At 39.5% G+C, this 26,915-nt stretch overlaps 2 protein-coding genes across 2 annotated transcripts in view; both read right to left on the bottom strand.

Moving 5' to 3' along the window:
* Positions 1-2,806: 2,806 nt before the first annotated feature.
* On the bottom strand, positions 2,807-12,733 carry LOC308403004 (T-complex protein 11-like protein 1). The gene is made up of 10 exons (XM_080892216.1): positions 12,687-12,733; positions 11,949-12,039; positions 11,694-11,823; positions 11,467-11,587; positions 10,115-10,335; positions 9,246-9,382; positions 7,281-7,462; positions 6,766-6,947; positions 5,015-5,187; positions 2,807-4,344 (listed from the first exon to the last, which is right to left on the bottom strand). Exons 2-10 carry the CDS (start codon positions 12,025-12,027, stop codon positions 4,112-4,114), a joined length of 1,458 nt encoding a protein of 485 aa, XP_080748342.1. The 5' UTR covers positions 12,028-12,039; positions 12,687-12,733; the 3' UTR covers positions 2,807-4,111.
* A 1,323-nt stretch (positions 12,734-14,056) lies between these two features.
* Positions 14,057-26,915, bottom strand: part of phc2b (polyhomeotic homolog 2b) — a 31,868-nt gene continuing 19,009 nt past the window's right edge. The window contains 6 exon segments of the mRNA XM_080890413.1: positions 14,057-16,943; positions 17,060-17,384; positions 18,191-18,305; positions 18,418-18,520; positions 19,751-19,880; positions 21,263-21,474. Coding sequence (XP_080746539.1) covers positions 16,789-16,943; positions 17,060-17,384; positions 18,191-18,305; positions 18,418-18,520; positions 19,751-19,880; positions 21,263-21,474 — 1,040 coding nt within the window. The 3' untranslated portion in view covers positions 14,057-16,788.

The following is a 26,915-nucleotide window of genomic DNA, read 5'->3' as shown; positions in this document are numbered from 1 at the left end:
GTGTTTGTGTTTTCGTACCCTTTGATGCACTTGGCCTGAGCAGTCTCTCTGTATGTACCGTAGCAGTGTCTCGTCTCCTCTCACTCACCTGCCATTCGCTTTTTACGTTCCCTCTCCCCGTCACACGCCAACTCAGCGCTTCACCCTCATTTCGTTTTGCCATCGTCGTCCAACATTTTGTCACGTATGTTCTCCCATTCTGTGTGTCACCGAAACAACCTGCTCTATTATGGATGCACAATATAAAAGCATTACACTTAAATGAGCAGCAAGCTATTTAAAGCAAGTTTTGGTGGCATGATATCGCTGTGCATGTAACCGCTCTTTTTAACATTGGTGTTTTCCTTGTGTAGCTCGCCCCAGCGTTCAAGTTTCCGGATACCAAGCTGTGAGTTGAAGGGGAGCAGCCGATGCGAGTGTGTTTGTGTGTGTTGAGTTATAGCGGGCAGAGCAGTGTGAAAGAGCTAGAGAGAAACTGAGAGGTAAGCCTTATGCAATGTGCAGGGCCAAACCAGCGCTTACTCTGACATTTAGATCTCACTCCGTATATCCCCTGCTCCTCCACTGCCCCTGAGATGAATCCCAACACAGACTAAAAGGTAAACCGGTAGTCCCACATCACTGGCTAAACAGGACCTGTGTATCACTCCTGTCTTGAGAAAGGTCACTCAGAAAGGTCAAGTCTATTTCCTGGCCTCCGTGTGACTTTCTGATCTTGTTATGTAGGTACTGTAATGTTTAGAGCACTGTAGACCATTAATGATATAGACCATTAATGAGCATTTCTATTGATTCAGGTCTATTGAAAATGTGGGAATTATTATTAAAGGGTAACAAAATGTAGAGGAAAAGAAAAAAAACTGTACCAGCATACAATGCTTTGCCCATGTTTCTGGACAGAGTATGGTTTGTCAATGAAAATGTGATACTGTTTCAAATTTCAAAGCAATATTATATTAATGACATTAAATAATACAAAGACTAAAGAATCCCTCTCACGTCTGTTGTCAGCATTGATTTCTTTTATATGGCTGAGTAGTTAAAAGCAGAAACATTACACCAGCTGTTTAAAATTTAAAGTGACAAATACAACAAACATGGTAATTAATGTACAATTATACTTTCACTCTTTCTCCTGCCAAAGAGATTAGTGGGTGGTGCAACTTTTTATTCTAAACAAACGATTAGCCCCCAGTCTCTGTTTCTCTCATGTCTCCAACTGCATTCAAGTCAGAGCCAAGCATCCAGGTGCCTGGTGAAAACACACACACACACACACACACACACACATCAGTATTCAACACAGTAAACGTAGCATTTGCACAACATGAAGAAACATTTTTCTGTCAGGTATATGTTTATCAGTTCTGTTGGGACGTATAGCAAAGTCAAAGTTAAATGAGAATTGCCTGTCCTTTTTTTGCATGTTTTTGCTAACCGTATGAATACAATTCTTCAAAACTGGCATTGTTTTAGAAATGTTTTATTTTAGCTACATTCCAGCTATGGGTATACATTTAATTTAAATAGAAAATGAAAAGCTGACTCTTTAAAATGCATGTTGGGTCATTCTGCATAGCTCTCGAACCTAACAGCTCAGTCACACTACAGTAAAAGCAGGGAAAAAAATTGCCCATTGCTTTGTGTTTGAATCCATTCGTTTATTCAGTTTTTGCAACTGGAGACCGATTGACTATAGTTGTGGCGACCAAGTGGTCAACCAGAGGTTGAGCGTGTAGCACCCTAAACCTCTGGACAAGCACACTGGACTGCAAGACGACTGCATTGGTCACCGATAATCCCCAGAAAGTCAAATAATTGCAATTTAATTTATAAACGCAGACAGACTGGCAAACAATCTGAGTTAGTCTACTCTGATGAGTACAACCTGCCTGCTGTCCTGCAGCAACTATGTAAGTATTTGAGGAGGAATTTCAAATCTATGAGGGGCTTGCTGGGCCCCACTGAATATAAGTTAATGTTGGTTTCTGTTTAATGAGAATTCCTGAAGCATTTGAGATTTTCACTCATTTATCACATTTAATTGCTGTATTTTCACAAACGCAATGTTACTGCGAACTTAACTCCAGTCAGCCACAAACTGATAGCAGACTGGCTGTGCTGCAGTCAGATTCCAACGTGATGCAATAATTTTGGTCGTGTCATGGTCTCCTACCACTGCTTTACCTAGTGTGACTGTAGCATGAAGTATTAGAAAGCAACAAAGCAACACTGGAAAAAGTTATAAACTTTATCTTTACTGAAATTGATTGACTGAATATAAAAGGTGGATGTAGATAGGGGTGGATGAATCTGATATTTGGATCTGCTACCAATGGGTCATTCTGTTCAATTTAAATCTAGATTTTACTGAATTAATTTCATTTCTGTGTTTCATGAGTCAAAAGCATGGAGGAAGCTAAAAGCAAAGAAATAGGAGTTTATTTATGACTTATAAGTTAACTTATTTGCTGAAAAGCTCAGACTCGGATGCTTTCTCTATCAGCTTCTTTCTCTTGTTTGCTCACTCTCACTGGTCCTCACTCTTGTTATGCTCAGTGTAACACTTGTTAAAAAGCTTTTATTGCATTACTACAGTAACATACAGTAACATGTTGTCAGCTCCATGTGGTATTATTTCATCTCATGTTTCTGTTATTGGCTTTACCCCACGCATGCATAAAAGGTGTGCTCACAGTGACAGCAGGTAAAGGAGAAGTTCATTTGAATTTCATTTATATAGCGCCAAATCACAGCAGTAGTAGCCTCGAGGCACTTTGAGAAGTGTCACTGTAAAGTATGCAGTGGTCACTCGCAGAGCTAAAATAAGACTAATTTGAATAAATTAGACGGATAACATTTTATTTATGAAAAGTATATTTGAAAGTATAATAAGTCTTTTATTAAAAAACAAATACAAGTTACCAGGTATCGTATCATCACAATTGGGTGCATCACTAAGGTAGCGACCAATGAAATCACCAACTGTCTGCTTCTGTATTTATAATTATTATTTATTGTATGAGCGGGGGGGAAAAACTGTATAGTTGTGACCAAATCTGTTTTTGTACCAAGATTGTGGATTAAACATGAGAGTCAATGGAGACACAAGTGGTCACTAAAGGAACTGCAGTTTTTCCTCACTTGTACACTGTCTGACTTTGACTGCTTCCAGAATTGGCCCCTGCTGGCCATTATAAAGAATCTAGGTTTAAGGCGTTTATGCACTGGCTTTACTTTATAGACCCCAGGGCTATGTCCATCTTTTTTATACAGTTTGTTAATGGGTTACAAAAATAGTGCCAGAAGCAAATAAAAGGGCACAAATTGGTTTCTGAATACTTCCTTTGCTTGTTGGCAGTCAGCTATAGCACAGTCACTCCAAACATTTGAAATGTTAGCGTGTACATACATTTAAAACAGGACTCTTGTAAGCTTCACTACAATAACATGTAATGGGGGAAAAATACTAAAAACCGTATTAGTATTTTTTGAAAAGAAAAAAAAATACAGATTTTAAAATAAGACCTCTTTAGGATTTAACTTATCCCATTGTATGTGCATCCTGTAACAGTTTTTTTCTGAAATATTGCTTAAAATGTAACAAGGTGAACGATAATTTCTTTCAAGCTCACGTGTTTTCATGTCTTTGAATGGCTGGTGGAAAAAATATATCACTTTGGTATTTGTTTAGTAGCACATACCCGCTCCAATGTCAACGACTGAAAGAAACACAAGTATATTTTTGATTCAAGAAGAAAAAAATAATAATAATAAAAATATTGAAAAGGTGCATGCTGTCTTTGGTAAGTTACTCATAAACATTTTTCAACATGAAGAGCTACATATTAAAGCTTAAGTATTATTTACAGACTCATCATATGTTCTTTGGTGCTCTGATTTCTAAAACCATTCACATTCAGCGTCTTAAAATGGCTAAATATAATAATTATAGCTTTCACCTGGGTCAGAATTACTAAAATTTCTTTCACGTGTTTGTTTTTTTCAAGGCAGTAAATATGTATAAGGCAACACAGGATTTTGGTTCTGTGCCTTTGTTTCTTTAAATTGCCTAAGAATGTAGCTACAAACTGAAAGGGTCAGCCTCAGTTTAGCGCGAGTCCTCCCCAGCCTCGGCCCCTACTGGCTGGAACAGCAGTTTCCTGAGGATGGGCGCATAGAAGGGACCAAAGACTGTTTGGTTGAAGTGGACGATTCGCCCAAAGGCCGTCCCCAGCTCAACTAGCTCAGCACTCAGCAGCCCGAGGGGAGCAGGCAGCTCTGGACTCCTTTTAGCAGGGCCGCCCCGCAGCGTGTCCTGGAGGAAACCCTGTACCCTTTCTCCTGTTTGATGGAGAGAAGGAGGGAGAGAAGTCAGCTCTGCAGCAGCACACATCCAAGTTTAAACAGAGATTATCTAAACTCAGCAGCATTAAAGTGCAGGAACATGTACTTATCTATCTTAATGAAAATATTTTTCCAGGACCGCTTTTTTTTTAACCACTCTGTTTGGCCAAGTTATCCTAAATTTTAATGAAGTAAGAACTTAACCAAAAACCTGATGCCTTGGACACACTGGACATCATGCCAACATATGCCAAGTTTTCAGCTAATAGCTCTTGTTGTTTATAGATTCAACTGAAGATATGGGAACAGGCTGCTAATAACAGTGTGACAAACACTGGTTTGTCCCTTAAGTGCTTATTTGAATGACTCATAAGTCAGGTTCAAGTGGTTTAACAAACAAAAAATATTCCTGTGAAAATGGTCAGGTACAAGGAGTGGACAGAAAATGAGTGGAAAAAGCAGCCAATAGTCAAAGCACACGTTCAAAAGACCTTCAGAAAGCGTAAAATATACTTCTTTTAAAAATGTTTTTCCAGTAACGGTAGTCTATAATGGCCATTTTTTCCACTCACACCTTACAAAACGTAAACAGCTGACATTATATAGTAATACACACTGATGTAAGTCCAATATGTGGATATATTTCATTTCCCCCATCCTGTCTTACCTATAAGCACGCAGACTGGGTTGTTGTGTTTCCACAGCTCAGATATTTGTCCCTTCAGCAGATCCTGGCTCTCCTCCGGCAGGGCTGCTCCTCCCTGAGTAGCCAGCGCTTCAGACATCTGCTGCAATACTATCTCCCCAATCCCCAACAAGGCCCCCTTCAGGTCAGCTTCCCTGTAGCACCAGAAACCGGCATCAGACCAACCATCAGCATTCTTCATCAGACATATATTGTCTCACAGGCCTACGCATCTATGCACAGGAACTGATGGAAGTAATAAAGGAGTTCTCCAAGAGCAGGATTTTGATTAAAGTTCCTCTCCTGCCCATTGATTAAACTCCTACAAACTCATCTTTGTTTTTCACAATTACACATTTGTTTCCATGAGTGCACTCCTTAAAATGGCTTAAATATAATTCTACACCCTTGCCTCTTTTTAGTAGATGCGTATTTATGAAAATGCAAATTAGTGTCGTCTTCTGTGCCCTCTCACCTCGTCTGCTGCTTGCCTGCTGCTGAGGCATATCTGCTTTGCTCTGACAGTTAACACTGAAAGACTACTTTCTGCTATGCAATGATAAAACTAACGTAGGAGTAATTGAGCCACAGATGTTTGACATGGAAATAGATTTTGAAGAGCAAATGCCAGATTGTCTGGAACTCAATTTTTCAGAACAGCTTCTACAGTGTTAGAAATTTTAAATTAGAACTATTATCCTCATTTAGACTCCATCATTTTAAAGTTGGGGAAGTTCAAAATATTCCTTACTCCACTTCTACTACTTCTACTATCTCAAACAAACAGTGTTAGCTCCTCTAACTCTAAGACCACGCTCCCTTTTAAGCCAACTTTCTTCTGACTGGCTGTCGCTGTCAAACAGACGGTTTGAATAGCAGGTAGGTGGGGCTTCTGTGCTCACAGGCTGCGCTGTGACCATATTAAGGATACCTGCTCTTGTTGACAAAATTTAGAGCCAGAGTTTAAAAAAAAACACAACAAAACAAACCAATGTCTGACAAAATTGGAGAACTTGCCAAATATCAAACATTGTTTGTATTTTTTCAAGAAAACATCACAAAATAATTCAAACATTTTTTTTCAAATCTATGAAATTGATTTGAGGTCATCTTCAGCCATGGCGGAGATATGCGGTCTAGGACTGCTTTATTTTGAAACTCTGGTCATGTTTAATATTAGCATCCACCATGGTAACAGTATATGCATAAAAGACAGTCAGGTAAAACAGATCCAGTTCATAGAGTTCATAGATGATCTGAACATTCAGGCTTGATTATAGCTGATAACTCCTCACAAATGTTAGATAAACCTCGTACCCCTAAACAGCTCTAACAAGTTAGCCTCATCTCGCATGCTGATTGGTTCAGTTTTTGAAGTTTGTCAACTATGAATCCAGGCCAAGTTTGAGATATTCATTGTTACAACACACCAAAGCAAAAATGTTCAACCATGGCAATGGCTTCTAATTTTGCTCAGGATTTCTCTTCTGGCGTTTAAATAATGCCTTTTATTGCAGCTCGGACCAGAGTGCAAGCAGACCTCGAACATTACAAGCTGCTGTTCCACATTTATCCGCTAATCATGACACGCCCTCTCTTGAACAGAAAGAATGAGGTTAGCTGGATCTGTTCTGACAAGCTAGTTGCCTCATGTCACCTCCATTGGTTTCTTTCTCATACAATACCTGTTCCCTGTGACAGCCAGTACATGCATCACCACATCCTCCTCTTACCTTGTGTGACTGCCCTCCAGCAGGGCAGTGATGGACTGCCTGAGTTTACCTACAAACCCCTGCAGGGAGAAAACGACGCGGCCGCACTGAGCGTTAGTCAAGAGCAGCACCGACGCCTCCAGGACCAACATCTGGAGCCGCTGACCAAGAGCATCCAGGCGGGCCCGATCCATCAGGATGGTCTGTGTGTGGAAGGCAGATTGGGGTCACAAGGGGGCAATGTTTTCCGCATAAATATGAAATCAATACCTCAATAAAGAGTCTAATGGTTATAACCCTAAATAAGATTGCGAAGCCACAGGTAATTGATGAATTTCCAGGGGTCATAGAGTATATAAATGCAAACTGTCATGATTCATCAATTATATTAATGCAGCGTCTAAAATCAGTTCACATGCTTTTAACCAGTGAGGAGGAATGGGTAGGCAAACTGAACATTCCCTCATAATCAATAAAATATCACCGGGTCCGATGAAAAGCATGGGCGTGATGTAATTTTTCAGACGGCAGCTGACCTCAGGGTATTTCTGGTCCTGTGGGTCCCAGTGGAGAAGACGTATGTAGGCCCGGTTGAGGACAGCGGTGGGGCTGAAAGGACCGCGGCTGTCAGGACCGGGAGAATCAGACTGCGCCTCACACGGCGACACCACCTCAGACGCTGCTGTCTGAAGCCAAGCAGTGGTATTGTCCAAAGAATCTGAAGAGAAGTGACAAATTATGAAATGATTAAGAATATACTAAAAAACTGAAACTACACAGATGAGACCGACTAAGTGAATCATGGATTTTAGTGGCTACTGAGCGAGACAGAGCCATAGACTGTTCATTAAAGATGGATGTAGCCATGGTTATGTCACTGTGGTTTGTCAAGCCTCGAGCTGAGCATTTTCACCATCCCCATTTTAGACTTTGTGATGATTGAGGCGGAGATCGACTGAGAAACTGAGCAATAACTCCATGCAACTTAAAGCATCCCCTGCTTTATCATCAATTTTTAAACTAATGAGACCATCATTTAAAAAAATAAACATGCTCTATTCAGTAGAAACTAGAAACTCATGTAGGGATTAGCTGTGAATTCATACTTGAGTTATTTTGCTAAAACTGCGTTTACCTTGTATGTGTTTGCACTTATTATTTACATATTTAAATATGCACCTTTAAAGCACAATAATTTCTTAAATTTACCTCTGTGGTTTTCCCCACACCTACCTTAGTCTAAGACTGTGGTGCTCTGTTAAAAAGTCAATCATCTCCATCCCACTTTGTCTTTTTATGAAGAGTAATCTATCAGCATATATTGACCTTTTATGTTACATTTGCAATTGACCTGGGACTATAGCCTTGGAGTTAAGTCTGTGGAACTGGTGTCGGATGTGGTGGAGGAGCTGGACCCAGTAAAAGGTGGTTTCTGGTTAGAGACAGCTGGTGAAAACCTGATTGCTGTGATGACTCTAGAACAGGGGTGTCCAACTCCAGGCCTCAGGGACCAGTGTCCTGCAGGTTTTAGATGTGTCCTTGTTCCAACACAGCTGATTTAAATGGCTAAATTACCTCCTTGACATGTCTTGAAGTTCTCCAGTTCTTTTGCTGCTCTTAAAAAGGACCCGTCTCGTCTTCTCCTTTTCCTTGACATGTCACTCGATGACACTTGGAATACGCTCCAGTAATCCCAACAAAGGCTTCACATGGGATTGCACCAAGTGTCTCTCCCAGGTGATAAAACTCTTTTGCTTAACTCATGATCTTGCTTACTATTTAGACTTTTCAGTATTTAAACTACTCACCAGAGTAGTGAGAAAAAATTGTTTGGCAAAAATCTCCCACTGCAGGTAAATTTTTTTAATCCTGAAAATCAAACCACGGGGAGTTACACGATTCTAATTCCCATTTTGACCACTTGGGGTCAATATCCTAAATGGCTGTTACTGATTATTTGTCTAATGACTCCATAAGCATGGTGTCTACTCTGGAGTTTATTAGATGAAACAATTACATTAAAAAACAACCCAAAACAAAACAACTAAGTGTGGATGTGAGACTGTGTGGTTCTCTTTGTCAGCCTTTTGTAAAGGCTGACTCTGACTATATGACAGCTGGGATAGGCTGCAACTCCCCCCATGACCCTAAGTTGGATGAGCGATTAACAAAATAAATGGATGGATGCTAACATGGCTTATTCAGCACCAGTGACTGTCACGCTGCCAGTTACTCTGATTAGCCAGCGCTACAGAAGCAGAGTACATGAGCCAAAAACTCAGTTCAGGGATTGGCTGTCCCACTCCTTACCCAATATATGAGAAGCAGAAAAATGGCAGGATGGTACTTTAGAGAGACGAGGGTCAAAAGAGGTTCAATTGAAAACTGAAATATCTAGCGACCATAAATGTAGCACTCACAAAGTCACCTTTATCATCTATCACTCGTTGCACCAGTGAAGTTGAAGATTGAAGAGTGCTGGAAATGAAATCCCTTCTCACCTGGCTGCTTGTCCAGGATCTGCTGGAATTTCGCCCGCTCGTACTGTATGGCCTGCTGCATGAGATGAGGCCTCAGGCTTTGAATGGTGAAGTTAACCATGTCGGTCTTCATGAGACCCAAGACACGGAAGATCTCCCTGGGAGGAATAATGTTTGAGTAAAACCTTTTTTGACATTCTTGGAAATAAGGTAACCTCAACCACTAGAGGGCAGAATTTTAATAGGCGTTTGGAGATGTTTTAAACAGTGGATACTTTAGCTCTACATGCATTTCCTCAAGAAATAGCAGGTAGAGCAAAGGACTTGCCCAGTTAAATAAAGGTTACACAACTCACAGCATCATCATGTGGCGCAAAGTGGTATTACATGATAGTACAGCTTGGCCAAAGTTCAATTTTAGTTAATATCTCTTCAGCACAACATATAGATGCTTTGGATATAAATTAATAGATTTGCATCTTTATATTGTTTAAATAGATTTAGTTAATTCTGGTGGGATTTATACTATTTTTAAAACAAGAATTTACAAGCACTTTTAAATATTTGCACATACTGAAGATTATTTTTAGTTCTAATTGGACATTATGAGAGGTATTACTGCAGAACGGAGCATCCAAACTCACACCAACTGAAAAGAAGTTTGGATTTATCTTATATTGGTACTGCATTACTAAGCAGAAAACTGATCAGTGAATGTATATTAATTCGGTTTTACGTTACATTTCATGGTAATAATGTGGTCTGCAAGTGATGTCATTACAGGAATACAGCTTGCTGCATGCTGGATTTTAAACAGGGCCACAGCCTGCCACTGATTCCATGTCAGACACAAGTTTATTCGCTGCAGGTGTTGTTAACCTGCTTCTTACCTCAGGAGCTCCACAGGTTCCTTGAGATCCCGCAGTGCTCTGACTTCTGGGTCGCGCACCGGAGCACATAAAGATGCCATGGTGTTGATAACGAATTCCGCCAGTCGGTGGAGGTCCAGAGCCCCGTGGTCGACCTCCTGCCCAATCAGATCCATATCCAGCACCTCGTCAAGCTGAGACCTCAGTCTGACGTGAGCAGGCAAGAGCAGGGACTGAAGCATCTAATGTGAAGAAAAATGTCTGTTTTCACTAACATGTTATGTTTTGTTTCGAAGTATTCAGTTTATCCAGTTCTTTTAATATAATACACTGCAAACACTCACTTGGAACTGTTTTTTAAGTCTATTTAATAAAGATTTAGCTACTACCAAGTTTACAATCCCTGGGCAGATAAACACAATCTTAAACAAGCTATAAAATACAAGCACACATCTAAGATAAAAGTAGAGTAGAATATGGGTTTGATTAAAGATGACATGGCCAGTTTCTTTCTGTTTTTTTAATTTCTTCTCCTTTTTTTGGAATCAAAAGAGAAGATATGAAAATCTACATATGTGCTCAAGGGATCTTATTCCATTTCTTATTTAAATTTACAGGAAATAGAAGATTGTGCAAAGACAGAGCTTCTCTAAGTAAATGTACACTCAAAGCAGCCAAACCTGAACCTCTCATCTGTTTTAAATAAATCTGTGCAAACCTTGTGGAGGCGCAGTAGTGTGACTATATTAAAGATAAACATCTGGGTATATATGTTGGGGTTCCCAGAAGCTACAAATACACTTTGCAGTGACCTAATATTTCATCTCAAAATATGCAATGTTGTTTTTTCAGTATGATCAAAGAAATGAACTGGATAATCACTTCCCTTGTACTGTATATTTTAAATCACCAACATTTTCATTCAATGTAAGGCACAAAGATTTCATCAATTTTGAAATTCTGAAACAAGCAGCTGTTCAGCTTCTTTCTTGTGTGAAAAGGACTGGGACATCTGCCCACAACAGGATTTCTACACATCAAAGTGATGTATAAACTCAAAGGACTGCCACACAGTTGCCAAACCCAATCTGTTGTAATTTCATTGTGACGTGTATTTCTCTGATTTTTCTGTTTTATGTCACTTTAAAAATGACTTTTTAATTGGTACAAAAAAACCCCTAAAAGATCTAAAATGTAAGATTTTTTTTGTCTTCACATTTCTTATAAACCTGAATATTTTTGACAGCATCATAACAAATACATTGTGAATTAAAGTAATGCTTTATTGATCAGATAGCGCTAATTTCTCCTTTTGTAAGGTTGGTGATCATGTTTGTGCTTTCCTTTTGACCCTTACAATGCCAGATACTCACAGTTTTGACTTCCTGCAGCAGAAGGACAGCGTGGCTGTAGTTTGGAGGATCGCTGTTCAGCTGCTCCTGAAGACTGTCCCAAAAGGCCCGGTGAACGATTTCTGTCACTCTACCCTCCAGGCTGCAGACAAGCAGATTAAAAGAACAGCTCAAGGGTAAAAACACTCATTAATATAGGAACTAAGAATAACCAAGGTCACTGTAGATGTGGTTAAGTGTTTTCTTGCCTGTCTGTAGAAGGATTTCGGGGTTTGAAGCAGAAGTCTCTGTTCACCACTATCTCATGTGCAAGACTCATGTTGGAAACACAATTTTCCAGCTCCATTAGACTGGATAATGAGGCAGTGGGTGGGCTCCCTGACACCACAGACAGGACACACACACCCACAGATAATTAAAACTGCCACAGTGGTAATATTTCAATTACTAATGGCCCCTGAATGTGCCTGAAAACAATAACTGCTGTAATAACTGCCACGTACCTGTTGGAGAGTCAAGTTTTTCCAGACAGGGAAGGTCAGCAGGGGAATCATCAGTGGCTCCCTCTCTCTGATTTGGCATTTCAGAAGAAGTCTAGACATTTAAATCACTCGTTAACGTGGTACAAATAGTCACTTTTGTCAGGTTTTAACTACGCCTCCACTCAAAATGGTCATGGTTGAGACTGTTCGTCAATTGATTAACAATCAAGCAACAGTTTTAGTCATATTTTAATGAGAAACAGCACAGCTACAGTTTCAAAGATTTGCCCCCTGGTTTGGGGACTAGTGATCAAAAAGAACATAAAGTGTGACTACTTCTAGGAAATTATAAGGGGTTTTCATCTTTTTCTATAAATGTACAATAGTCCTGTATCTATATTCAACTCTATCTATATAAACACACATTTTTCTATATTTATACACACACACACACACACACACACACACACACACACACACTATAGCAACTATTGATATAAATATGTTTATTGATATAAACATAAATATTTAGGTTAAACATTATTTATTAGGAAAAAAAAGAAAACTAATGAAGTTGGGTACAAGGGTAAAATTGGGTACACCTACACTCCACACACAGAAAATGTACTATTACATGTGTACATTAAAGTATTAACAAAAAAATTACATAAAATAAAATGAGTAAAAATGTATTTATTAAAGTCAAAAATAGGACTACACAGAAATGAAAATATGACACCTTTCTAAAGGCGAACTTACCTGTTGCTGTTATTTAAAGAATATAGTATAGGTTTTAGAGGTGAGTAACGTTACAGTGTTTCTTTCCGCAGTTTAAAAACCTCCAGTTCAAAACGTCGTTTCAAACTTGGACTAAACCATTTTCACCAATAAGGGGGGGATGGTTAAACAATGATAGACGCCTTTCCTGTTTCACAGCAACATCTATCCTGTATGCGTGGCTGTGGTCACATAGAAAAATGCAGCTATAAACATAATAAACCATTGAACTAAACTATTTTCTACCTTGAAAAAGACATTAAAAATGCCGCTACTTCTTTTGGTTTCGTCCGTTCTCAAATCAAAACAGTGGGCGTGTCTGTGCTGCAGTTTTCTGTACTGTACGCTGCTCGTCTCTGCGTCTGAAACAAAACTAGAGCTACCTGTTTCTTCATTATAGTTCGGTGGAAACAAAAAGGAAACCGCCCGTCAGCCATTGTACGAAACGTTATGAGAGCTCAACACCTGGAAATATCTTTGTTCCAATTTCGAGAAAGAGCAGGTACACAGCTTAGGAACGTGAACCGTCAACCAGTGCGTTATACCGAACTACTCAAATGCTGCACCAGTACTTTTAAAAGGCCTGTTCTAGAATTACTAATTTTTTTGTGTATGTTCTGTTTACTTTATGCTTTATAAACCAGACGATCCATAATTTTTTTTTTTATATATTGTGCGTGTGTTCAGGTTCCAGGTTTGTTACATACTGGATTTTATATTTATTTTATATGATATTCAATTTCCTCACCTCCCTCATCAAGTAGGCCTAATGGAATGGACACAAATGGAGCTAAAAAGCTACTTTGCTTTTGCGTGTCTTCTCAAGCTCATGTTTTCTATATCATATCCTAATAATAATAATAATGCCATCATTTCAGATGGTGTTCTGTTTGTTAATTGTTTTTGGATTTCATTTGTGATCAGTCTATAGATTAGCATATTTCTTTAAATACTTAATGTGACAGGGAGACTGAACATGTATCAAAAGAAGAAATATGTGCCTTTAAAAAAAAAAAAAATGCTTTGGTGCCCAGTTATATTTAGATCTTTGGTGCTTAATTGAAGAAATCTCTAAATATATTGCCAAATCTGCCCATTTTCAAAACCATTTTCCATCTTTAATTAAATAAAACTGATGATATTTCAGCATTTTAAGTTTCGGTCCTCATGAGTCTGGAACTTCAAGAGAAAGAAACAGTGGTCATAAAATTCTGATAACATGCTCCAAAAAACACAAGCACATTCAAATGGAATTTGTGAAATTAAATGCTTTGTATATAAATTAACAACTAGAGGTGTCCCATTAATAAAATAAATAAATAATAAAATCCACAGACACACACAAATGTCCCGACACAGAATTGTATAGCAAATTATTTATGACTGCAAAATGTGTAACAAACAGTTTTGATAAATACAAGCATTTAACAAAGCAGTATCAAAAAAAATGTCAACTTTCCAAACTCGCCCACAAAACAAGTAAATAAGAACATTTTTCCCCCCATAGAAAACAAACAAACAAACCCAAAATTCCCAAGCCAATGGTACTTTATACATTTGCATATTTCAAAATATCAAACACCTTTTATACTTTTGTTAAAAAAGCAAAACGATAACAGATTCACACTCTTCTTCCTCACTTGAGCTTTGATGCACATATAAACTTTTTTTTTGGCACCGCTTCACAAATGCCACTCCAGATTTCTCACTTTTAGGTGAAGCGTTTCCCCAACATTAAAGCAAAAGAGAGAATAAGTGCCAAAAACAGAGCTGCTACAAAAAGAGAGCAGCGTACCCACATTTTTTCTTTGATAATTTAGTGTACTTTTACAAATCTCATACAAGAAATCAATATCATATTTTAGTAAATCTTTAACAACAACAAAAAAAAGAGCAGCTGAAAAAAAATCATTTGTAAGCAGTGTAAGTTCAGAGGAGAAAACTGGCAGATGGAAGGGAAAAATCGATGTCACAAAAGAGGCTGCTTAAATGGTTTCTTCGCATTCAAGCTTTGTATTCGAGAGCTGTGAGAGTCCATTGTGAGAAAAGGCAAAGGAGCATCAAGTGAATAAAAATGGGCAAATTAATGAATGCAATCTTCTGTTCCCAGCCGCACGTACAGCCACCTCGCTCTCATTCACACGCTAACCAAACTGTACAAAAACTTGTCTAATAATATAATAAATCGAGACTTCTCTCATGTTTTGTCCCAATGCCTCCATTCAGCACTGACTGTGCTGCAGTGTGACCTGGCCCAATCATAACTGAACAGGTAATGCACCTTGGCACTGTCTCTTCTCGTAGCCACATTTTCCCTCAGTTAAGCTTTTAGAGACTTTAAAAAACAAACAAACAAAAAAAACCTTCTCCAGGGAAAACATAACACTTCATTTTTCTGCAATTATCACAGGATCAGTATCTTCATCTGGAATCTGCTTAATGACATTTGATAATTGCTGTTACATCTGGTACTAAAAGGACACTCTTGTTATCTTAATTCTCCTGCACTGTGATCACAGCTTAACAGATTACACATGTAATAGAAGATTATCATTCCCCAGCTTGAAAAGCTGACGTTATAGAGGTGTTTTCCCCCGTCGTCTGTTTATGGCAGAGAAGCAGATTATGTAATTGATGGATGTAGTGCAACATCACTTATCAACTTATGGACTGGCACTTTAAACTTTGAGCTATATGTCCATGTTGTGTTGGAGCTGTGGTGAATCTATTTGTTCAATAACAAAGAGTGCTATCAGTTAATGCTGGCAAGCTTGGTTTGTAAGCTGCATCTATAGTACAGATACCTGCACAGATAATAAGTTCAGCAGTGCTTTAATACCATATAAAATGTCAGATAACGGCATTTAAAAAAAGCTCCCAAAGGCACCAAACACAGTTGAGAAGTTAAATATAGCGACTCTATTTAGCTGAATGGAAGCTTTGCCAAGAGCTATCAGATACAATTAGGCTGTTTGAAGGCGTAATCTATCCAGAAAGACCAAACCATTTTTTGTACAGGGCTGCAGACATGTTTATTGATACAGTAAAGTTGAGCATTTTAACATTGGGGTCTTAAGTCTAGCTTATGTTACTCAAATTGCTTGTTACACCAACCGTGACGTCATTACAGCCCTGTACCCATTTATACTGGTGCTTGACGCACATCAGATTCATCTCCTATTAAGAAGAATCCTTCACAGGGGCATTGGTATAGGAGAAGAAGAAAAAGGATGCAAAGCTACAGCAAAGTCATGTTTTTAAGCTGTTGCTGCATCTGCCTTGCTTTAAAAATCCCTCTAGAATCTCTGAGCTTCTGTACGACTGTGTCACTGAAATGGTGGCATGATAGTACACACCAGCCTACATGACACTGATGTGTCGTGCTTGCCAGCAATTGTGATGTCACTGTTGGCCAGTACCACTGTTAGCGAGGGCGACAACGGGAAGCATAAACTGGGTAAGGGGGATTAATGGCTTTTAGAGCTAGCGACTGTAGAAAAACTGCAGTTTTTGGCACTTGTGCGTTGGCTTTTTCAGCCCCAGAGGCTGCTGCTTGCTATTAACTTGTCTCCAGTTTTGACATCTGGTGTCTTTTCTACTAACAGTTATACTCACATCAACTCATTTAGTTTTTTTGTTTTTAACCCAGAAAGAACTCACCAGGTGCACTGCCAGGTGGAAACTTATGAGTCTGCTGTTTCAACCATGTATACTTTTAAAGTATAATTTCTTTTCATCTGGAAAAATAAAAGATTTTGGCACAGCTTTTGTACAGGCTCCTTTAAGGTTTAGCAACTGAAAAGCTTCTCCTGTGACTGCATGTAAACACAGACTGAAGTGTCTGACACGTCACTCTAACGTTACCAAGCAGAAGCATAAATGGTCACAAGGCGACTGAGCTGATGCCGGTGAGTATGATCTGGTTTGGGAGGTCGAGTCAAACTTCAGTGAGATTCTGGATGACAGGAACCAGTCCAGTAATGGAGCAGGCCTGCTCACAGTGCAGTCAGTACTCTGTGCCATCAGTGCTATAATATACAAATACACACAAACAGACACACCCATACACACACATGGTTTCCTGCTAAGAGTCTTTGAGCATGTTGATGCGTGCAAAGATCTTGAGTGCAGGTCCCAGCTTAATGTTCATAGTGCTCATCAGGTGGTCCTCCTTTAACAGGAGCAAGGCCTGTCCATCGATTTCCTGAGAGCGAAACTCGTCTGCTATCTCCTGGCAACCTGTGAAAACAGCAGAGGCACGAGCTACAGTTAATAACAGGTAAACAGGTTTCATACACGGAACACATCGGAGTATAAAGCATTATGATTGTGCCTTCTTAGCAAAGCCTACTCACCTGGTAGTGAACGAATGAACTCATAAACCTCCTCCACATTCCATTTGGTGGGGTCGTTGGGTACGAAGCGCTGACAGAGCGGTGCTCCATCTCTCCCAACGCAGGCCTCCTGGTCCGAGGCCCTGCTCGGCTGACGGCGGACAGGGACCTGGGCTGGAGCCGGGGCAGGAGCCAAAGGTCCAGAGCTGGCTGCTGACATGGGAGACGGTGGCTCCTCGTAGCTTGACATGTCTGAACATGGGCTGGATTCCTCCTGACTGGGCTGGGAGGGATGTGGTGAGGATACAGAACCGCCCTGAGTTTGCTGTGGTGACAAGGCCAGCTTCTGCAAAGCAATACAAACAGGAGTGACATCAATTGTTACATTTAAGAAAGGATAGCGCATAAGTAAAACACTCCCAGGTCAATATAAAAGTCAACGCAAAGATTAACGGGGTAATAAGTAAGATTTGTAGGGTACAATAGGTTTAAATGCCGATAATACACCTGCAGGGATATGATGGGGATTAATGGATCAATACCATTGCCTCAAAGATCACTTTGTCTTTGAATTGCAAAGCCCTAAGCATATTGGTGTATACATGACACAAAAGCACCCCCCACTGGAGGTTTAAAGCTGAATCCTTATAACATTACATAAGCTGTCCATAAAATACTAAAAAGCTCTTGATTAAAAAATAAAATTTTACACCACATTTTACTATTGTGGTGTAAAATGCTTGCTTTATATTTTCCACTGAATTTCTGCTGTAATTACCTAAACTGCTTCTCTTTAAGATCAGTTAAAGGATAATGTGTTACGTCCCAAAAGAAGGCTTTGACGTGTGGGGAGAAAACTGTGAATCCAGTTGTTATCTACATCTATATAACTTGTGCAAAAGGCAGAAAATCTCTACTAATGCTCTCCCATTTCTGCCGGTCACCAATAAAGGCTGATGAAGATCATCGAGTACTTAATGACCCTTTAAAGACAGAGGGAGATAATCGGGCTCACACAAATTATGTTCAACTTCATTAAAAAGCAAGAGGCATGAAAAGTGCAGGGTTTAAAATGTGCAGCAGAAGCAGTATCTGATGAGAGGTAAAGTGTTGATGAGGAAGTTTTATGACAGTTAAGAAGCATGTTTTTACCTGCTTTTTTGCCTCAATACTGGGGCGGCCCTGAGACCGTCGACGCCAGCGATTTGCTGGTTTGTTCCTCTCTGGACGGAAAAGTCCAATTCGCTTCGTACAGCCTACGTTGTATCTGTTCATACAAATAAATATATATATATATATTCTTAAATTCCTTTTTTGTAAACATAATGGAAAAATTGCTATTTTCTCACATGAAAGAAAAAGAAGCCAAGGTTACTTACCTCTTTGCACAAACCACCGAGCAGAACCTTTTAGAGCCTTTGAATGTGTAAGCAAAATCAACCCAGCCACAGTATTCACACGTCAGCTTGGGCTCATCTTTTTCTGGGGGAGAGGAAGCAGCATAAACACAACACACATGTCAAGTATTAGACTTTCTTCTGAACAAAAAAAAAAAAAAAAGAGACATAATACTAGGCGTGCAGAAAATTAAAACTGTAGGTAGCTCATCTAAACCAGTGGTCCCCAACCCCCGGGCCTCGGACCGGTACCGGTCCGTGAGTCGTTTGGTACCGGGCCGCGAGAGTTGAGGCTCAGGTGTGAAATGTATAATTTTCAGGGTTTTATCGGTTTTCAGCGTTATTTTGTTATCGTTTTTATCTTTAACTCGGTCTTCCTGGGTCTTTTCACGTGTTATGAATAAATCTTCTTTTTTTCGGTACCGGTACTAGTTTTATTTTGTTGTATTTTTCCGTGACACCTTAAAGGCCGGTCCGTGAAAATATTGTCAGGCATAAACCGGTCCGTGGCGCAAAAAAGATTGGGGACTGCTGATCTAAACTATTCGGGGCCCAATGTTAAAGCATTATTTCTACTTCTGATGGAGAGTCATGGGATGGTTAAGGCTCAGGGTGCAGAAGTCAAATACATACAAACCTACATTGTTTTGAACCTCTTTCAAGAGATTTCTCTGCGAGTGCAGTAAGTCTGGTCTGCTTTGTTTACATCAGTTGGTCAACCCTTGTAAAGCTACTGATGGCACTTCCTCCCCACATTAAAGTGAAGGCAAAAAAACCAGGCATTTGCAGCAAAACCACAAATGTCAACATTAGCTAGTGTTGCCAAATATCTACTCCACACCGTTTCCGATATTTTCAACACTTTTCTACATAGGTCTTTTTCTAACTTATAAATGGACAACTTGTTACAACATGTTAGACAAAGGTAAAAAAGAAGCATGTATCAGGAAACAGGAACTGACAGAACATCTAATTAATAATGAACTTCCAGCAACTGAGTTAAAAACACTTCCAGAGGGTCTACATTATTTAGAAGTGTGGGGTTTGACTGTTGGGGAAGAGGAGCAAAATGCAGTTTACATGGTTAAATAAACTCTACGGACACACCAGGGTCAGAGTTTCTGTCTGTTGGGTCGGTGTCTGCTCGTAACACCTTCCAATACTATGAGAGGATGATCATTGTAAAGTGAATTCCTTTAACCTTATGTGAAACCCTGGCAGGAAAAATCAGGAGCGACAGACTAACACCTCCAAAACCTGGTGAAGCTACACAAAGAAATATACACAATCTACACTGTAATGTGTTCGGTCTCACCTGGTTGGCTCATGTCCTCGGGCTCGGAGTCTGTGTTGGCTGCGTTGCTGACCGGAGTTTTGTCCGGGTCAGATGAGAGCTGATGGTCCAGCTTCTTTGGACTATCGATGAGAATGGGCAGACGCTCCACCTGGTGTGGGGCATAAAATATTTATAAATGGACTAAAAATGAAACGCTGAACACAACAGTAACAAGAAACAATGGGTGTGGTTTAAGGGTTTACATCTGGACTGCTTTATCACAACAGCTGCATTCTGTCGCCGCAGCAACATTAACGCAAAGACTGCTGCTACTCCAAATAATAACCTGGAAATCAGGGCAGCTGTTTCACTGCACAGCCCCACTGCGCCTCATTACCGTAGTATTAATGAGATGACTTTTTTTTTTTTTTTTAAAGTCAGCTGACTGCTGGCCATTACAAGTTAAACCTTTTAGACTTAAAAGGAAACAGTGGTCACCAACTGAATGTTTTCGTCTTCCGGATGTTAATGTTTGAATATATAGCGATCACAAAAATAACAGATAAACACCATCATTGTTAAACCACCACAAACAGTGACCATTTAAACTGATAATGTAGACTTGACATGTTCACGTCAATGTAGTCTGATTTTCAAGCATTGCATGTCGCACACATGAAGCTTGCATACAGTTAATTCTCCTGTCCATATGGCACATAAAGCAACTTGAATACCAGCGTATATAAAGTAACAGTTAACTGTTAACAATCAAGTTCTTTTACAGGACAGTGTTGGCATCATAAGAAATATATACTCAGTGTTTAATTTATTCTTCTTCTTTTTTTTCCCCCCTTTCTTTTTCTTTTTTTAAATTGACAGAACACTGAGGTGGAAAATGTAATCAGATTCATTTGAGTCATAAAATGAATAAAAAATGTATTACTATAAAAGGAAAAATAATCCTCAGCTCTGTGTGTCATCACGTGTGTACGCATCTTCATAAATACTGCATTTTATTTATTTTCATGTGTGTTGATTAAAAATTGGAAATGTAATCTGCTTGTTTAGCCATGTGTGCATGTATATAGAGCATTTTCACAAAATGTCCAGTAGGAGGCAGAGAGGCCAAAGCCTAGAAATTAAAACTACACTTTTTCCCCCCCTAATGACTAATACAATTGAGAAGATACAAACATTAATATACAAGCACATGTTAAACTGTACAAACAATATGAGATAATAATGAACCAATTTCAAGGGAGATGACTACACAGATTAAGGAAGGATTTTAATGCCCTTGATTAAATGAACTGACTACAGAGCGCTGCTCATTACCTTCTTCCATCTGTATTCTTTCCCATTCACAGGGTCTCATCTCCCTGTAATTAACGAGTGAATCAAACAGAAGCTGTACGATGTCACTGCTAGCAGTAACAGAGGGTATGTGTTTGCCTGCTGACAGTTCCCTGCAGGCGTGTACACTGGAGACGGTGCTGGCTTTGGGTTGTTTATCATGTTTGTCTGCCAGTATTGCCGAGATTGAGCACTTACACACACGGGAAACGGCTCAGCTCCTTCCTGGATGACAAAGCCTTCGATGACATGTGTGAGGACCTGGGGCTTGACGATGGCCTGAGGTGGTTTGTTCTCTCCGTTTTGTGGCGTGCTGCCCGTCACGGTGGGCACCTCGCTCTCATTTCCTGAGGTCATGGCTGGAGGTGGGGTCCCCACTGCTGCACTCGGCCTCTTCGCTGTACCCCCACCTGATGGAGAGAAAAAACAAAAACAAAATGGGTCTATTTAATACAAAGGAGCACGTATCCATTGAGAAATGTTTCAGTTTGAATGAAATTAAAGCTTAAAAAGAAGTAGCTGATGATCGTTTCAGTCATTTAGAAAAGCAGAAAAGACAGATTACATTTTCAGATTTGAATGGTTAATGCTTCTACGATAAGCTGAATATTTTTTGGTTGTACATTGTTGGTTAAGCAAGACAAGTAGAGCTGGAGTCCTTTTCCTTTTGTTTGTTTTTCAATAGAAATGTCAGATTTTCATATAATCATAATTATATAAAATTTTATGTAATTATCCAATATACTACATTGGAAATATAAATATATTGGATTGTATACATATTTATACACATAAATATAAATACAGTGTGTTAGAGTAATATTGAAAAGGAAACCATAGAGTATTTGTTTAATAATTTTCTTAACAATGTACTTAAAATGAATCATTTTATTGTGATGCTACGTGTGCATGTGCTGCAGACAATGCTGAGATCATTACAAACAACACATTTGCAGACACTATGCTGGACATATTATGGCATTTGCTATAATTTCATGTTTAAAAACACATGAAACAAACAAAACTTCAGCTGTAAAACCAAGCATTTCATTCCCATTTTAATTTTGGGGAAATTTTATCAAGCATATTTAATAAAAGTAATCATGTCATCAAATCTGCATCACATTTAAGTGAAAATGTTCAACAGTAACCCATCTCAGTTTCTTAAATTATAATAATTACAATTTATTACACTCGCCATCCACTTTGGCGAATTCCATTAATGAACATCAATTTAACTGTTTAATGCAATCTTCCAATAACATTGATGCATCAGAACGGAGAACGAAGGTAATTAAAGTGACTTTAAACATGTCTGATCTACTGGATTTTCCCACACGACCAGCTTACGAAGGGTCTCCAAAAAGGAGAACGCATCGCGTGAGCAGCAGTTCTCTGGGCAGAAATCCCTTGTTGATGTCAGCAGTCAGAGAAGATTTACCAAAATAACCAGTCATTACAAACACAGTATGCCTTGAAGCAGATGAGTGACAGCAGCAGAAGACCCTGCCAAGTGCCACTCTTATCAGTTAAGAACTCAAGCCTGACCGATTTTGTTGGAATATCAGCCGCCGTAAGCCTTTTGTTACCACTATTGGCGTTTATAACAGCCAATAAATGAAAAGTAAATAAGACACAGGAGAAGAGCCCCAACCATGTTAACCACCAGAGGGCACTCTGCAACCTCCCCTGTTGGCAACAAGTTCAAAACATTACAAACAATCAGCTGATCAAAGCAGGGCATGAATGAAAAAAGAAATAACTATAAATAATAAATGTTAGGAAAAGCTGTCTGTGTGTCTGAAAGATAGAAAATAAAAAAACATATTGGAATATGGGATTTTTAAATCATCAAACATAGGCATCGGTATCCAAAGTCCAACAGTGGTCAAGCTCTACTTGAAACAGATGGACTACAGCAGCAAAAGACTACACCAGGTGCCACTTCTGTCAACTAGGAACAGGAAACTGAAGCAACACACTTAATGTGTTTACCAAAACTGGACAACAGAAGAGTGGAAAAAGGTTTCCTGGTCTGAGGAGTCTGGATTTCTGCTGTAACATTCAAATAGTAGAGCCAGAATTTTGCAAAAACAACATGAAAGCATCCTGGCTTGTTCAGCCTCCCCACTGCCAGAGACCATTCTTGTGATTTGGTGCTATATAAATGAATTGAAATTAATATTTCAGCCCCTTAGTACCAACTGAGCATCCTTTAATAATCACAGCCTACCAAAGTATTGCTGCTGACTAAATCCAAATCCCTTTATTACAACAGCATACGCATCTTCTGGGGGTCGTTTCCAGCAGGATAACACAAAGCTCCAAGCAAGTCAAACTGGTTTCTTAAACGTGACAATGAGTTCAGTGTACTCTTATAGCTTCCGCAGTCACCAGATCTCAGTCCAACAGAGCACCTTTTGGATGTGTTTAAATGGAAGATTCATCTGATTGAGGTGCAGCTGATAAATCTGCAAAACCTGTGATGCTGACATCGTTAACTGATCAAACTCTAAGGAATGTGTCAAGAATTATGTTGAATCTATGGCACAAAGAATTAGAGCAGCTGTAAAGACAAAAAGGGAGCAAGCTGTACCTAATAAAGTGGCCACTGAGTGTGTGATAACAATGGAGTTGACACCTCCGCGGTTTGCAGCAAGCAAACAAACTTTGTTTTGTTTGTTATGTTTTATAGATAAATAAATTTATGAATAACGTAATTAGTTGCAGCCATAAATTTAAAGGCTAAACTTTTGAGAACACGAAGCCTATTATTATTATTATTATTATCATTAGTATTAGTAATTAGTAGTAGTAGTTGTTAGTAGTATTATTTGCAACATCGTAAATGTCTGTCTTCATATAACAGCACCGAGGACTAATGCGATTACATTTCGCAATCTCAAATGTCAAATTACGGTCACTTTCAGGCAAATTAGCGCAGTTATATCCACCTGCTCATCTGCCGGCAGACCTAAACGATCCCGCACAGACCTCCTGTAACAGTGCACCAGTCAACATCAACGCAACCACCCCACATCTGTCGCTTGCACCGCCACAAAGACGCTTCGGCTTTTTGTGAAAACCCCCTCCAAAGCGAAAGTAAACACCGCTCCTCTGCGCTTTGTCACCCTAAAATCCGGCTGGATTGAATGAGAAAGCGTTTTCTTACCGCGCAACTTCCGCTCTGCTCAGTCAGAAAGCACGTGCGGTTTGCAGTTTGTTTTTGCTCCGACACGCCAGCCTGCCGCTGTTGTGCGCGACTTTAAGCTGCAGCGCCGCTTCAAGTAAATATCTCCCCGCCTCCCCGTTTCCTCCCACGTTAGTAGCTCTGATCCTCCTCACTCCGCCTGCTGCTGCACAACAACACAAACCAGCACAGAGCCTCCAGCTTCAACCTACTACAGGAAATATCTTCTTTTTGGCACAGACTTCAACCAGTCTCTCACTGAAAATGCAAGCAATCCTCAAATAACCCTGCCACAAAAGGCATGCTTTTCAGCAGGGCCGCAAAGAGGATTTTAGAGTTACACGGGCCATCCAAGTCCCCCAATATACACTCTACCCCCACACACAAAGAAATTCCCCAGAACACATATTGGAATCATCTCCACACTATTTAGACAGTTTGGTCCGCACTTAATTGGGGGAATGCTGGGGGAGCAGCACAGCAAAGAGGGACTCATCCAGGCTGGAGAAACTGATCAGGAAGGCTAGCTCTGTGGTCGGCATGAAGCTGGACACTCTGGTGACAGTGGCAGAGAAAAGGACATTAAAGAAACTGCTGGACATTATGAACAATGCTGGGCATCCTCTGCACACGGCCATAAACAATCAGAAGAGTCTGTTCAGTGACAGGTTGCTTCTCCCCAAGACAAGAACTAACAGACTTAAAAACTCCTTTGTCCCACACGCCATCAGACTGTTTAACTCCTCTCTGGAGGGGAGAGGGAGGGGAAACAGGAGGACAAAGGAGGGGGGAACAACTAAGCTGTAGTGCCTCTTCACCTCACTGCACAATACCTTGTGCAATACTTTTTGTAAATAGTCAACAGTGCAATAGACTCAATACTTGAAATGTGCAATTCACTTGTATTTTTATTTTTTATTCCTATTTATCCCCTTTGTATATTTTATTTATATTTGTCTCTGCATATATATATATATATATATATATATATATATATATATATATATATATATATATATATATATATATATATATATATATATATATATATATATATATATATATATATATATATATGTGTGTGTGTGTGTGTGTGTGTGTGTGTGTGTGTGTGTGTGTGTGTGTGTGTGTGTGTGTATATAACAATTCTGTAACTTCGGTCGTTGCTGTGCTTTTTTTGGAAGTCGAATTTCCCAGAGGAACCCACCCGAGGGATTAATAAAGTTCTATCTTATCTTATCTTAATTTAATGAATTACTTCATAGAAGCAAAACATGGTCTCAAAGCATTCCCCAAATGGGTGTCTAAATATCCTTTATCGCCCCTTTTCGATTAGTACCTACTCAGATCAGCTCGATGCGGGGTACAACTCAACTCATTTTCTATTACAATCGAGTACCACCTAATGTGCTTGGGGTTATTATAGCAACGCAGCCAAGCGTCCTGTGACTTAATTAGTATGTGACACGAACGCCACAACAAAGTGGTGGTTTTGATTTTCGTGAAGGAGACGCCCTCATAACTGATTGCGTGACGCCACTGACAAACCAATAGGTTGCGTGCAGTGTGCTGACATCCCCTCGAATCGTTTGGAACCCCAGCAGAGTAAGTACAAAAACAGTACCTGGTATTATCACCTAAGGTTGGTACTAATGGACAAGGAGCTTATGTGGAACTGTGCATCTCCACCCCACACATTCTAAGGCAATACTTCAGTCTCCTTTGTCAGAGACATACACTTTTTGAAAGTATGTGTTTTACTAAATGACTATGAACGAGACAATAAAGATTAGTGTGTAGGAAACGCATGACGATAGTGTCAAATTGCCCGTCATCAAAGAGAAGGTGCAAGACTTGAAAACTACCACAAAGAAAAAGACAGGTAGAAAAAAGGACCGGTAAACTTCCCATAAGTGAAAGAAACTAAATGAGATGTAAATCCCAGAGCTCCTGCCCAAAGTGAAAAGTGCCAGTGTGCCAGTGAATGGATGCAACCCCAATAAAATCAAAATGATAACTAGAAAAACATTCAATTAAAATAACAATTTTAAAGGTTAAGACTAAAGCAAACCCCAAGTGTCAGGGAAACATTTTAACCATTTATCAACTCAGGGTCATGGTGGGGCTGGAGTCCATCTTAGCAGTCATATGGCAAAAGTTGGTAGGCTACTATGAGGTTAACACAGAGACAGAAAGCCAGCTTGTATTTGTCATTTTGTTAAACTGCTATACTTCAGGTTAGCTGATACTTTAGGACTAAGGCCATAGTTAGTGGGATCTGGTATATTTGTGGTGTAAAAACTTTAGCACACTATACAAATGTAAACACATTTCGATGTCAACTGCTCCCTATTGGCCCGGTGAGTATTACACAACTCGACAGCAGACAGCATGTGCCAAAACAAGGCAGGAGCTTACAGAAGGAGCGGACATTATCAGAAGAGGTTACAATTGAGCACCTTGTTCTACCAGTTTTGATCTTGATTTTATTTGATTGTAAAATTGCTTATAATCTGAATTGTGTGTTAAATTATCTGTAGCATTTAACATTTACCACTGTGTGCCCTTTTCTGCTTACAATTATTAGAATATCCGTTTCCTTCTTGACGGTGTACCTCTTGAAAAAGATTTTTAATCTCAGTGGAACTTAGCAGAATTAAG

This window comes from Rhamphochromis sp. 'chilingali', assembly GCF_963969265.1.
Source record: "Rhamphochromis sp. 'chilingali' genome assembly, chromosome: 9".
Lineage (NCBI taxonomy): Eukaryota > Metazoa > Chordata > Actinopteri > Cichliformes > Cichlidae > Rhamphochromis > Rhamphochromis sp. 'chilingali'.
Note: the sequence above shows the minus strand (reverse complement) of the source record. Positions and strands in the feature narration are given on the sequence as shown.

Bases quoted from the DNA above. Each gene is read 5' to 3' on its own strand.
- LOC308403004 (XM_080892216.1), bottom strand. From the start codon at position 12,027: ATGCCAAATCAGAGAGAGGGAGCCACTGATGATTCCCCTGCTGACCTT. The intron at 11,588-11,693 runs GCAAGAAAACAC...GCTTGTCTGCAG, and splicing joins CGAAATCCTTCTACAGACAG to CCTGGAGGGTAGAGTGACAG. The intron at 4,345-5,014 runs GTAAGACAGGAT...TCCATCAAACAG, and splicing joins CCCAGTCTGCGTGCTTATAG to GAGAAAGGGTACAGGGTTTC.